Source organism: Crinia signifera, chromosome 5, assembly GCF_055691185.1.
Source record: "Crinia signifera chromosome 5, ASM5569118v1, whole genome shotgun sequence".
NCBI lineage: Eukaryota > Metazoa > Chordata > Amphibia > Anura > Myobatrachidae > Crinia > Crinia signifera.
Window position 1 is genome coordinate 192840029 of NC_139221.1, and position 15382 is coordinate 192855410.

The 15382-nt window shown below is 43.1% G+C and overlaps 1 protein-coding gene across 3 annotated transcripts in view; it reads right to left on the reverse strand.

The window, feature by feature from the left end:
* Positions 1–15382, reverse strand: part of MARCHF6 (membrane associated ring-CH-type finger 6) — a 492210-nt gene that overhangs the window by 358111 nt on the left and 118717 nt on the right. For all 3 annotated transcript variants that reach the window (XM_083188363.1, XM_083188362.1, XM_083188364.1), the window contains exon 6: positions 3682–3850. In XM_083188363.1, the coding sequence (XP_083044489.1) occupies positions 3682–3850 (169 nt within the window). The remainder of the gene's footprint in view (positions 1–3681; positions 3851–15382) is intronic.

Here is a 15382-nt window from a genome sequence, read left to right on the forward strand (position 1 = left end):
CCAGTGTGGTAGTGGAAGCGCCTCTTCCACGACCTCTGGTCCCTCTCTGGGAAGGGGCACCTCCCCTGGATCTACCTCTGAACCTACTGGAGGGACGAAAGGCAGGCATGTGGGCGGTTCTGCGAGACGGGGGTGGAGCTGCCGATGGAAGGAAGTGTGACTTCCCGCCTGTGGCCTAGGATATCCATCTATCCAGTTCTGGACCGAACAGGAGCTCGCCGTTAAAGGCCATGGATTCCACCGCCCTCTTTGATTCCGCATCAGCCTGCCACTGTCGCAGCCAGAGGCCTCTGCGGGCTGAAATGGATAAGGCAGAAATTCTAGCAGAAATTCTAGCCGCCACTACACATATATCTGAGGAAGCCTCTATTAAAAAAGCTGAAGCATCCTGGATCTGTTCAGACAAATGCATAATAGTAGCTGGGTCTGATCCGTCACTCACCTCAGCCGAGATTTGTGACGCCCATACGCCTATGGCTTTGTTCACCCAACAACAAATCTGCGCCGGACGCTGTAACATGCCAGCCGCTGAAAAGATGCCTTTCAAGGTCATCTCCAATCTGCGGTCAGAGACGTCCTTGAGGGTGGTAGCCCCAGGGACTGGAAGGACAGTCTTTTTGGACAGTCGGGAAACAGATGAATCCACTCCCGGTGGAATTTCCACTTTCTTACGGCCTTCCGGCAGCAGTGGATAGTTCTGAAAGAACCTCTTAGGGGCTTGAAACCGTTTGTCTGGGTTTTTCCAGGCCTCAGTAACATGCTCATCCAATTCCTCAGCTACTGGGAAATTAGAGGACATTTTTTGCCTTTTCCTTAACAGGGAAGGACGGGAAGGGGTGTCAACCCCTTCACATTACAGGCCACTTTGACCATTTGTATGAGGTTCTCAATACCCTGAGAGGGTTGAGCAGGGTCCTGTGTGTCATATGCTAACACATCCTGTGCATCCTGCATGTCGTCCCCAGGGGGCGCAAATTCTCCCTCCTCCAGGTCTGGCATATCGCCAGAGTCAGGGGAGTGGTGTAATGGAGAAGCCCTTCTCCTCTGCAAAGGTGGGGGCTGCCTTGAGGAGGAAGGGCGAGGCTCAGCCTGCGCTGGAGCTAGGACTCTAGTGAGGCTCTGAACTGCAGAGGCTAAATCACTCTGCTGGCTTCTAGAGGTCTCCATCTCTCTGAGACTGTGTTAACTCAGAGGATAAACGGGACATAACCTCAGTTAGTTGTGAGGCCCAGAAAGGTGGGTCCACTGGGGTATGTGATACAGAGGGATTAACAGTGCATTTTTCACAGTTAAGATCCCCAGGGGCTGAAGGGGTAAACTTAGCAAGTCTTACAGGCAATTCTCTTGGAGCTTCCCCCTGCCATTGTATATATGTCACAGAAAATCCACACACTACCACACACCCAAGGGAGAGTAGGTATAGATTAGTCCAGGTAGAAGGACTGGATAGGAGAGATAGTGAAGGAAAGGAGCTGCCACAGGGTTTGAACAGCGCTATGGTCTGTAACCAGGGAGCGCTATAGCCCTAGTTTTTAACACAGCCCAACTATCTCTCTCTAAGCTCTCAACCCCCCACTGTAACTCACAGTACCGGGAGAGCTTATAGCAGGACGGTCACCAGGATCAGCGATGTACGGTAGCTCCGCCCCCCGCCCGGCAGCTCTTGCTTCTCCGGCGCCAGGTTTAAAAACCCTCTGCTAGCCGCCATTTTCCTAATAAGCCCTGACCACCGCCGCTAACAGCGGTGGCAGGGAATACTTATACAGGGAGGACCGCGGCGTCAGTGGCGGATTCAGGGGGGGGGCACCTGGGCACGTGCCCCCCCCTGTCATTAATTTTGTAGATGAGGACCAGAGCTTTCCAACGAGCCCAGCCCCATGTCTCTAGCCCCCCCGGGAACCGGAGATATCGCCTGGCAAATCTGTAACATTTTTTCCCCATAGGATAATATGGGACCCGTCAATTCCGACCCCCACCCGGTTCCGACGGCTGCCAGTTCCCCCCCTGGCATCACAGGAGCTTGTGGTTGATGTCATTCAATTCCAAATCACTGGACCTTCAATATGATACCAGGATGTTCCATATCGGTCAATCCGTTCCAGAGATATTACGTGTAAACCAATTTTTTTTTATTTTGGAAATGTCATTTCATGGCTGTTCATGTTCTTTGAGGGCAGATTACTCTGGAACCAAACGGTCCAGTTTCACTGGACCAAAATCATTCAAAGCCCACTCAAAAGTTCTTCAATATGATACTTGTCTCATGTAAATGGGTCAGTTAGTTCCGAAGATATAGCCGGTTAAATGAGATAACTGGTTAAAGGGGGGGGGTGGGTTTCTCTCCCCCTCACACCAGAAAATGCAGGGACTAGGCTGGTGTAAAAGGGGCCAACCTGGGAATGCATTTTCTGGTGTGAGAGGGGTATTATTTCAAATAGCTGGGACCTGCAGTGCTCGGAATACAGCCAGGCTCTGCCACTGTCAGTGGCTATCACTTCTGCCTGTCGGCGGCTGTCCCCCATTTACCACGAGCATGTATTCCCCGTTGGCAATGAGCATGTAATCCCACATGGCAACGAGCATGGAACCTCTGTCAATGAGCATGGAGCCCTTGGCAATGAGCATGTAGATAAGCAGCACTTACTGTATGTAGCATAATTTTTAATAGGCATTATGGTGTTTGGCATAATACATAATGGACATAATGGCGTGTAACTCAATGTGGTGTAAATGTTTAATGCGCGCCTTTGGTGGACAATGTCCCTGTTTATGAAGCGTGTTGTGATTTTTGTCTTAATCTGTGTGGCATTATGTGAATTTTGGCTCAATCCGTGTGGCATTATGTGAATTTTGGCTCAATCCATGTGGCATTATGTGAATTTTGGCTCAATCCATATGGCATCTTATGAATTTGTCACAATCCGTGTGGCATTATGTGAATTTTGACACAATCCATGTGGCATTATGTGAATTTTGGCTCAATCCATTTGGCATTATGTGAATTTTGGCTCAATCCGTGTGTTATTATGTAAATTTTGGCTCAATCCGTGTGGCATTATGTGAATTTTGACACAATCCATGTGGCCTTGTTTGAATTTTGGCTCATTCCATTTGGCATCATGTGTAAGGGGCAAGTATAATGGGGTCTAGTATTTTGTTGCATAATGTGTAGAAGTTGTATATGGTGTTGTACACTACACTCAAGGACATGCCACCTGTTGAGTGGCCACACCCCCTTTTCCAGAGCGCGCCTTCGGCGCGCGCACAACTGCATCCTTCACTTTTGTTGCCATGGTGGACCAGCAGCATATCCGCTATAGCACATGCACATTTGATGATCACTCTGCAAGTTTTGGATTTATTGTTCTCAATCTTCCTTCATAAAACAATGCAGGGATTCAGTAAGAGAGGACTATTGGGGTAACACTGCCATTACATATAAATGGAAGACCATCTGTGACTTTTTAAAGCAGCATGAAAGTATACTTGCATCACTACTAGATAGAGATGGTCAACACTTTATATGACAGCAGTGGAACTCCTGCAGCAGATACATTAGTAAGAGAGAAAATAGTATTCAATTTAATCTTTAACTATTTCATTTGGATTACCAGACATTTTAGAATATTTTTGCACACTACTTATGTTTTTGTTTCATTTTAAATGAAGAAAATGTCTCACCTCAATTCGATGGCCCAAATCATTAAGAGGTTGTGGATGATTTTGCTCCAGCCACTGAGGTGCTCCGCCATGGACTATTTGTTCTCTTAACCAAACAAGACTTATAAATGCACAGAGTGTACATGTAACAACAAAACACCCTTGCAAACAGTCTGCTAATAAATTTTCTCTGAAAGAAACAAAAAAGGATTGATCATAAGCAATCTCCAATTAGCTATGGGGGGGGGGGGGGGGATTCAAATTACCTTAGCTGTCCAATTAGCTCCGAAAAGCAATATTACTGGGGGAAGTTTCACCTACCCAGAGGCAGATGAAAAAACCCTTATTCACTGACCCATGTACACGATTGTGGAAGCAAAGACACATGGATCTCAGTACCTCTCCCAGAACCATGTGTTTTGCGCAAAAACAGGCAAATCTACATCCGAAAAAAAACAGGCTACAATTGGATAGCCCAAAAACTTAATCAAGCGAAAATCACGAAACTAGGCCATTTTTTTTCAAATATTTATAGAACACAATTGAATTCCTCCTTTACATGCATAAGAAAGAATTATGTAAAGCTAAACATGCGCATTTGATCAGTGTTTTTTTTTTAAATTACACATATATATTATTCTTAAACAGACTCAATTGTTACATAGTTACATAGTAGATAAGGCTGAAAAAAGACTTGCGTCCATCAAGTTCAACCTACGTTTTAATAGCTTATCCCTTGTAAAAGACAGAATATGATTCTTATTAGTACCCTTGGATGTTTTTATCCAATAAATGCTTGTCCAACCTTATTTTGAATGTATTTATTGTATCTGCCGACACCACCTCTCCAGGAAGAGAGTTCCAAAGTTTGAGTGCTCTGACCGTAAAGTTTTTTCTTTTGAGGGAACGAAATTTTCTTTCATCTAATCTAAATTCATGCCCTCGTGTACTAGATTTCTTTCTTGCAGTATAAAAAGGGTGCTTGAGAGTTCCTTATATTGGCCCCTGATATATTTGTACATGTTGAGCATGTCCCCCCTTAAACAGCTCTTCTCTAGTGTAAATAGTCCCAGCTTGCTTAATCTCTCCTAGTAGCTTAAATTTTCCCTTCCCCTAATAAGCTTTGTTGCTGCTCTTTGTTTTTTTTTCAATTCTATGATGTCCTTTTTATAGTGTGGGGCCCAGAACTGAACTCCATATTCAAGGTGAGGTCTAACCAATGCCTTGTACAGTAACATAATCACTTTTGAGTCCCTAGTTTCCATGTCCCTTTTAATACATGCTAGAATTCTGTTGGCCAATTTTGTTGCAATGTGACATTGAACACTGCACCCCAGCTTGTTATCTATATGGACTCCTAGATCCTTTTCAAGTGCTGAAGTACCTAATGCCTCCCCACTTAGGTTGTAACTAGCACACTGGTTACGTCTCCCGAGATGCATAACCTTACATTTATCCACATTAAACCTCATCTTCCACTTTTGGTACTTATGTAGTATCTGGACGCCCGATTATCGCATCCGACCAAATCGCATGCAATGCAATGCGATGGACCCGATTTTTCATAGGATTCTATGGGAAAAAGGGTCCTTTTCATTTCCCCACTATCCAACTACGCATGGCGTTGGATATAAACCTGTCGCGAGTGTAGCGAGCCACCGAGCCCGAAGCATGGCGAGCGCAACGAGCCTCGCGAGGGAACGCGGATTCGTTAAAAAGTATTCTGCATCCGCTCGCCTCGCTACGCTCGCCACAGGTTTATATCCAACTCCATGCGTAGTTGGATAGTGGGGAAATGAAAAGGACCCTGTTTCCCATAGAATCCTATGTTAAAATGGACTCGGTCCATTTTAACATTGAATCCTATGGAAAAATCGGGTCCATCGCATCGCATGCGATTTGGTCGCATGCGATGTGATGCGATGGAACCGATTTTTTAATCGGGCGTCCAGATACTACATAAGTACCCCACTTTTTAGCCCACTCATCTAGCTTGTTAAGATCATTTTGAAGTACGTTCACATCCTCTGTTATTTAAGATCTGTACTCAGTTTTGTGTCATCAGCAAAGATGGATACATTGCTGAGAATCCCCATCCCGATATCGTTAATATATATGTTAAACAAGATGGGCCCCAGTACCGAACCCTGTGGCACTCCACTTAGTACTGGTATCATAGTTAATACGGCACTGTTCACAACCACTCTTTGTTCTCTATTACACAGCCAGTTCCCTACCCAACTACAGATATTTGCCCAAATAGCATTTTATTTATCAACCTCATGTGTGGTACTGTATCAAAAGCTTTTGGAAAATCAAGGAAGACCATATCTACTGCATTTCCATTATCAAGGTTTTTGCTGACATCCTCATATAAGCCTAGTAAATTTGCAAGAAGATGTTTAAAATACAGATGTGTCATCAAACATCTAGCCTCTATACACCATTTATTGAAAGAGGTCTGGTCTTACAGAGACGGCAGGTCCAGTGCAACTGTTGTCTTTTTACCGAAATTGCATCTTCGTCACAATGAAAAAGCATCTAAGATGCGCAAGCAGACTATGCTGATATACATCATATAGATGTGTCATATAAGTGTCATATCAAATGACGTGGAGACTAATTTTCAGCAAAAAGACGTCCAACACTCAAATGACCTGGCATGCCAATGGCTGTTTGACATCTTTACATGTAGCTGCATACAGGAAGCACACACCAAAACCCTATTACTACAGTTTCTCTCCATTTGATCAATGTATACACTGTTTAAAGTAAATGTATTTAGCAATGTGTATTTTTCAATAACTTTGGGATTTTCTTTAATGCTACTATGTCATGTGTCCCTCACCCTGGAATATTAAACCTGGGTTTATGTATAGTTTTAAACCAGGAAGATGAACGGTGTCCTTTTTCCATATAGTGCATGCCCCATCTCCAGGACCCCTGCACAGTGCATGTTTTCCAGGTCACCAATAGCTGAACTCTGTATCACCAACTGTCACATTTAAAAAAAGCACAGGTGACCTGGAAAACATGAACTGTGTGGGGGCCCTGAGGACCGAGGTTGAGAACCAGTGCCTTAGAGGATTGTTATATATACGGTCACAAGAACTGAGGTCTGTAGTCAATGACTGTAGACCTAGTGAGGACAATGCAATGGAGTGGTATGATGGGCACTATAAATAATTACTTATAAACTACATTAACCTGAATAGATTTCATTTGTTGATTTTTTTTTTATTCTTCCATGCTTTATAGTTTACTACATTTCAATATAATAAATAGTACAATATACAAATATAAAAACATCTATAAAAAATAACAAAAGGGTAGTATAAAAACATCTATAAAAAAGAACAATTTAAATTATATATATTACAGGTTGAGTATCCCTCGGGACCATGAGCATTCTGGATAAGGGATTTTTCCGGATTTTTGTACCCATCCTGTACACAGTAGCCAATATCCAGCTCTGTGTATAGTCAATTGAATCAGTGGGGGAATTTGTCATCTCTGCCATGGGCCCACCCGCGCTGCGGCTGACCCGCTTCCAGTGCTCAGTCAGTGGGCAGTGGCAGGCAGCAGTATATCAGTGAGTCGAGCGGGTGCCAGCGCCCACACAGACCCTGCTGCTGCTTGCTCCCCCAAGCGTCTGCTGGGGCTGCCTTACAGTAGTTACGCCAATGGATTACTGCCACTACCACCAGTGCCAGCACTGCTAGGGTGGTAGGTGGCAATATGAATGGTGCTGAGGCCCAAGCTACTGCCACTGCTTCTCCTTAACAGTCATACTGCCCCAACATCAATTGCTAGATGGTGGGTTTAGCAAAAACATGGTCAAACATTAAAGGTGCCTACTGTAATTTCTGCATCTAATCTTCAAGGAGTACAGTGATAACACATCACGGAAACAAGTTTGAGCTGGAGCAACGCCTGTAGTAGACATTCTTGTCCAGCCACATCATTGCTCATCTTGAATGCCTGTCCTGCCATTATCATAAATTTAGCCTCAATTGGTGATTTGTCAAGGAAGCACCAGTAGATGGTGATGAGTATGTCAATGTGCAACACCTTAGACTATTCCTACAGTTTGTGACCATTAACAAAAAGAAGGATGAACCAGCCTGCTTTCTTTTCAAATTGCCAAAGCACAAATAGGCATTTTAGGGTAAAGCATATAACATCAGCATATAACATCTGGCCCCAATCTGACTGTTTCTATTGCAGCAGCAGAGTAAGCCCTGGGGCACACAAAGGTACCATTGAGAATGTTGTCAGTAGGACAATGAAACATGTCAGGAAGCACCTGCTGATTTTAACAGTATTGGTATACTTTTGGTTGTCATTGGACTTCCCGTTTGAGATTGACTCTAAGACCAGCTACCCCTGGGCACATAGCTGAAAAAGGGTACTTGTTTCCTAGCACGGCGCCAGCAATTTTAATTGTATCCATCGGGTCCGAAAAAAATCGGGTCAATCGCATGCGATAGACGCGATTTTTACATTGGAACCAATGAAAAATGGACCCTGAGGCCCGATTTTACATTGGGCCCAATGTTAAATGCCCCCCAGATCCCAATTTTCATTGTATTCCCACCCTGATGGGTCAAATGCCCCCCTCCCCCCCATTGTTAACGCCACCCCACGATGAACTCCAACCCGAAGCGTGGCGAGCCCATGAGGGGCGGCGGTACGCATCTTCCGACCTTTTCATACCCCCACTATCCACGTCGTCGTGGAGCTGATTTTATATAGTGTGGCGAGCGCAGCGAGCCACCGAGCCCGAAGCGTAGCGAGCCCCGCGAGGTATTCACAGGTATTACGCGTCCCCTTGCTGGGCTCACTTCGGGCTCGCCACACTATATAATATCAACTCCACGCCGACGTGGATAGTGGGGGTATGAAAAGGTCGGAGGACGCGTACCGCCATTCCTCGCGGGATTGCTGCGCTCGCCATGCTGTGGGTTGCCGTTAACAATGGGGGGGCATTTCACATACAAATTACCCATCAGGGTGGGTATACAATCAAAAATTGGGTATGGTGGCCCATTTAACATTGTTCCCTATGTAAAATCTGGTCCATCGCATTGGTCGCATTGTATGCCATTATAATGGCATACAATGGACCTGATTTTACATAGGAATTTAACATTGAGTACAATGCATACAATGTTAAATCGCGTTGGTCGCATCGCATGCCATTATAATGGACCCGATTTTGTAATTGTCGGGAAAGGTTAAAAAAAGCCAGAAATCGAGTCGGTCGGGTCCCATCGCATACTTACCTGTCCCCTGGTGGTGCCCCAATGGTCCCTCGGCGTTCACTTTGTCCCCCGGCATCCACGGCAGGCCTCTAGCACAGTCTCCGGCATCTCCAGTGGTACAAGCAGTGCATTGCGCGAGTTCCCAGGCGCGCCGGTGACACCACCGGCGCACGCACACACTCGCGCAATGCACTCCTGGGAACGCTGGAGACGACGGAGAGGATGCTGAAGGCCTGTGGACGCGGGGGAACTTGGTAAGTATAAAAAAAGGGTTAGGGGGGTAAAAAAAATAAAAAAATTTAATTACTCCAAAAAACACGTTTTTTGGAATAATTCGGATACGGGATGCCCGGATACGGGATACTACACCTGTATTTAATATTTATTAACAGTTGTTTTTTTTACAGTACAGCACATTGATAAAACTCACTGGGCAGTTACAGGCAGTCAAGTGGTAGGAGGGCCCTGCTCACATGCTTTACAATCCATAGGGAAAAAAGCATTATTAAACATTAAATTGTGGGGTGAAGAAAATGGTAATACAGCAAAGTAAGCCAGGGGTCAGGAGGAAAATAAGACTGCAAATAACTGAGCATGCTTGTGTGGTAAGTAACTATGTAATTGGATGGGAAACATGGGCAGTTCTGTAATCTGATAAGTATGCCTGAAGAGGTGAATTTTCCAGGGAATACTTGACTGTTTGGAGACTGGAGGAGAGTGTTCTTGTGCAAGGGAGGGCATTCCACAGAGTGGGTGCAGCCGGAAGAAAGTCCTGTAATCATCAATGGGAGCAGGTAATGTGTGTGGATGAGAGATGTAGATCATGAGAAGAATGAAGAGGATGATTTGGGAGATCTTTTGAAATAAGAGAAGAGATGTACACTGATGTATTTGTTTATGGCCTTGTGTAAAAGTATATATTTTTTTTAAGTCAAGGTTTGGGAAAAAGGAAAGAAAGAAGGCCTCTGTCGCTGTTATGGTCTATGAGGTCGTGTTGGGAGGAAGTAACATTGATCCTAGTAAATATGATCCAGAGTCTCCTTAAATTGGAGCCAGTTGAGGCAAGTGGTAGTAAATTGGGAGGAAGTTTGTTTAGAGAAGGAGGTTAGATCTTCCATTAACATGTAAAAATCAATTCTCTGAAACCATTTTGAGATGAGAGTTTGCACATTAGATCTCCAGAAACATGGGATAGTAGCTCTAGCGGCGTTTACGAGATGTCGTAATAGAGAACTTTTATATTGAGAGATAGGAAAGTCCATTAAGTTGAGCAACCAGAATTCAGGGATCTCTGGGATAGGCAAACCTGTAATTTGTTTAGTAAAGAAATTAACTTGCTTCCAGAAAGCAGTTATTATGGGGCAGTGCCACCAGATATGGAGAGGAGTACATGGGGAGCCGCCACATCTCAAACATTGTGATGATACATTAGGAATCATTATGTGAACATGGTCTGGGCATCTGTACCATCTTGAAATAATCTTATATTGTGTTTCAAAGACTTGTAAGGAGGGATAACTACAGTAGCATAAGTATATTGAAAAATACAAGACCACTATTCAGGAGTTAGTTCTCTAGTTAATTCTTTATGCTAGGCTGAGACAAATGGGGGAGGGGGGGTGTTTTTAGAGTGGGAGTAGTGAGACACTGTTTATATAGTAAGGAAATGAAATGTCATGGTAAGGCTTCAGATAAACGAAGTGATTTGAATCTGGTCGGAGTCCACCCCTTAGTGCGTGAAGGTAGTTTGGCTATATAATATCTTATTTGAGCTAGAGGGTAGTTCATAAGTATATTGAAGATCTAAGAAAGGGCAGACTCCATCCAGTCCAATCAAGTGGCCAAGCCTCGAGATCCTGGCTTTGGACCACACTGATGTTGGAGATAAAGAGATGATTTGGGGGTAAATCAGGGTTTAGTAATAATGGTGTCGGCAGTGAGGGAGATGGGCTGGAAGATTCCAATTGTTTACATTTTTTCCATGTCTTAAGGGTAATGTCAAGAGGTGGGTGGTTTTTTTGCTGTATAGTTTAGAGCCAAGGGATAATATGCGAGGGTATGTCCATAACTGCATCTACAATTAATGGCCACTGCTTTGTTGCAGGGTTTGTGGACATTTCCAGTATTCTAGTAAGCTGTACAGCATGGTAGTAACTAATAAAGTGAGGCAGCTGAAGCGCCTGTTAATGTAAATTGGGAGGGGTGATGCCATTTTTTACCCCAAATAAATCAGCTTACTGTCGATTGAAGAGTCTTAAAGAAAGTAGAGGAGATTGATATTGGCAATGCTTGAAGTAAGTATAGGAATTTGGTGGAGGATAGACATTTTAACAGTATTACTCCTGCCCAGCCAAGTAAGAGAGTGTAGACCATTTCTCAAGATCTGTTTTAATTTTATGCATCAGGGGAGGGAAATTCAAGCTATATAAATCTAAGCTTTCTTTAGTTAGCAGTACTACCAGGTACTTGAATTGAGAATAATGCCAAGTAAACAGAAATGAATGACAAAGTCATTCAATCACCTGATAAGGGGGTGGAAATATTTAGTGAGTCTGATTTTGTGAAATTAATTTTAAAGTTGGAGAGCTCGTTAAATCTGAGGAATTCTTGCAGGTAAAGAGGTAACAGGGTCCGTTATCGTTGCAAGAAGATCATCTGAATATAATGCTAGTTTATAGTCATGATTTTTGATTCGTACTCCATGAATGTTCGGGTTGGCACTAATCGCTCTAGCCAATGCCTCCATACAGAGGACAAATATGAGCGGAGATAAGGGTCATTATTTATCACGATGGGATTAGAGAGAAATCCATTGACACGAACCCTAGCTGTAGGGTGTTTATATAGTGTTAAAATGCAATTAAGGCAAGCTGAACCCAGACCGATGTTACTCAGAATGCTCTCCATGAATTGCCAATCAATATGATCGATAGCTTTCTCTGCGTCGGTGGATAAGAGAACCATATGGGAAGATCTAGATTTGGCAAAGTGAATGAGGTCGATAACCTTTGAGGTATTATCTTTTGCTTCTCGACCTATAACAAATCCCACCTGATCGTTATGTACTGACGGGAAGAGGCAGCTCAATTGACTTTTCAATAATTTTCATTCGGCATGGAGTTCAGAGTGGTCTCAATTTCCCCCATAATAAAGGGTTGATCCAGAGAAACCAGCCCTTCCACAGAGAAGTGTGGAAAATGAACATCAGTTAAATACTTCTATATCGATACCTTTAAATAACTAGAGGAATGGGGAGGTTTTCTTTATTCGGATTATATAAAGAGGCATAGTATTTTTGAAAAGAGTGAGCAATCTGGGTTCCTGTGCAAGAGACATGATCTCCCGTTTCACGAATAGAGTGGTCATAAGACTGTAGTCTCTGAAGACGTATTGCTCTAGCAAGTCTAGTACTAGATTTGTTGCTCCATAAGTACAATTTATGACAACATTTAATCATTCCTAGTTTAGTTTTGTCTTATAAAAAAAAGTGCCCTTCGAGCTTCCATTAATTCAAGGAAAACATTCGGTCAAACGAAATATTAAGACCAAGGTATATAAACCCTGACTACAGGTATACCAGCATCCCTTTGATAAAGCTGTACCTTGCTACAGCAAAACGCGTCAGGGTAAGGCACAATTGGCGACCTCTTTGCTACCCTCACCACTACCAGGTTCCAGACCAGCCGCGACCGGAGCTCAACTATTTCCCAACTTTATCCGCAACAATATGGAAATCCTACAACACTCCATCTGAAGACATCTGCAGTTTTTGCTTTCCTCACTAAGGATTAAATATCTTCATTTGGACATTCCTCTGCGGTAACTATACAGCATGCTTTGAGTTAACAGACCCTCACTGTAACCGGAAATTTTCAAAAATAATTTGGCGGTGTACTAGGTATGGACCGACACATTTAGTAGCTCTAATTGTTGCCAGTGCTTTATTGTTATTTTATTGTGCTTTTATGAATTCATTTTTTATGTCCTATTAAATTCTTTAAATTTATACTGTATAGCGCTACTATTTTTTTCTGTACCTTCGGTCAAACGAAGTCTGATGCTTAGTTACTAAAGTGGCAATTTTTTTCAATAAGCTGCATTTTCTGGGCAAGAAGTTCCTTTTTAATGTTGGGAGCCGAGCTGTATACATTTCCTATGGAGTACACATGTATGCCCCTCCCAAATTAAAATCGGACTGATGTCTGCTGTGTCATTTGTTGCAATGTATTCGGATATAGCAGATTCAAAAATAGCCTTACTTCTTGGGTCGTGCAGGAGAGTATTATTGAATCACCAGGTCCATGGCTTAGGGCAGTGGTTCCCAACCTTTTTTCTCTCCCGTACCCCTTGATTAGGCTTTTCATTGATGAGTACCCCCTCCTCTCAATTTAAAATATAGACAGTACTTATGAGTGGAGTGGAAGTGAGCGGTATGCGTGTCCTTCCGTGTCTGGCCGCTGGTTGTGTATTGTCTCCAGGGTTCCCACTAACACCTGTAGGATTAATGCCGCTGCTTCTTCCACCCATGTCAGTGCAGAGGAGATGTTCGCTGATGTCTGAGGGCAGCACGGGTAGCTCCCAGTGGATTGCTGGTCAGGCAAAAGCACAATGAGACGCTGATGATGCTGAAGACAGAACCATAAGGGACACAACATGGTTCTTCTCCATAGCAATGGGTCGTCTTGTCATCAAAATACTTTTTTTCATCTTCCGAAATTACCAATATTATTTTCAAGTACCCCCAACTGGTCTGCAGAGTACCCCAGGTTGGGAACCACTGGCTTAGGGGGTATGAGGAAAGATTTACTAAAGCATATATGTAAAAGTATTTTTTTATTGAATTAGTCAGAATACAGTTAACCAATAGAGGGACTGAGAGCAGTTTTGCATATAATGAACATCTGGCGAGGAAGACCAGCTTAATGGATTTATCTTTTTTGAACTTAATAAGCTCGTTTTTATATTGTGTGATCAAGAGCTTGTTTGTCTAGCCAATCTGTTTCGTGATCAGATACCAGAGTTGTAAGGATTAACGTCTTCATAGGCTTTGATCTTTATTTCATTTTCTCTAATTCTTTAGCTGATTGCTCTATAACCAAGATCATCAGGTTGAGGGAGCATTTGTTTAATATAGTGACCAAGCACTTGCAAAACACTGGGTCGTATCGGCCTATCGTCGGGCAATTGCCGCTTGGGATTTTCTTTTTTTATAATAATCCGAAAGCGAGAGGCAATGTAGATGATAGTCTACTTTTTTCTTTAGGTGAAGTAGATCCCTATATACAAGATCACTGGTTGCAGCCTCTGCTTCATCTTCTATCCCTTTAGTGAAGACTATGGCATCTACTTTGGATTCAGAAAATTTAAATGTATCCCCCAATGGGGAATTGCATATGCCCCAGGCTTCAGATCCTCCTTCTGCCATGGTATATTTAAAAGTTCAGTGTAGGCTAGTAAGCTCTCTCTAAGTTACTCGCAGTCTCCTGAAGATACACCTCGTGAACATAGAGGTGCAATAAATGGCACCACTGTGCCTGGACGTAAAGGCTGGTACTGTCGAATACCAAACCCACAAACACTCTTTCTACAGTTCCTTGATAAAGATGACCCTTTTACGGGAATACCACTAGTCTCGAAGCCCCTTTATTATATCATGGCTTAGTACCATGATTTTTCACAATTTTTCAAGATTTTTCATGTTTTTTTTATTGGTGCCTATCTCTTTAAGATATGTCTATTTTTTGCTATTTCTGCTTCTTTTTCTGGTATCTTTTTCCAGTAACTCTTTCATCTTCTAATTTTTCTTATTATGCATTATTTCCGTCTGTGTATCGTGTGTGGGAGATCAGAGAGTTACAGCACTGATCCTCATTTCTAGCATTCAGTGCTTTGACAGCATGATATGTATGCTTATGAAAGCGGCAGCATAGATATACACACATTATTTAGCTAGCCATTCATATTTTTTTGAATATTTTTGTACAGGTTTCAGACTACACTTGTTAGTCACATATGCCAGCTCTCATTTAACCTCTATGCTATGTTTTTCTTGATAGCGGCTGTAACGCTCACTGACGCTTACAAGCGTCTCCTTGGTAACGGACTGGGGAGCACTGCCGGACTCCACGCACGGGACATGGTGACGTCATTTTACAACGACGCAGCAGGGCAGTCCCGCCAAGGCTAGCTACATTCACTCTGGGTTTGTACAGATATAAAGGTATATGTTACACTGTTTGTACACTTGAAAAAAGTTCAATAGAACTGAAACGTTGTTGCCACCTGACTGATTACTGTCTTCATTAACTTCTGGAGTGCCACACCACAGCTGCTATATACTCTTCTTTTTGTGAGGACACACAGGCTATTGCTACTTGGTCATTGGTGTTGGTCATATATATGATGAAAATGTCCATTAAAGGACGTTGAAACGTTGAGGATACCTCTTGTGCACAGTG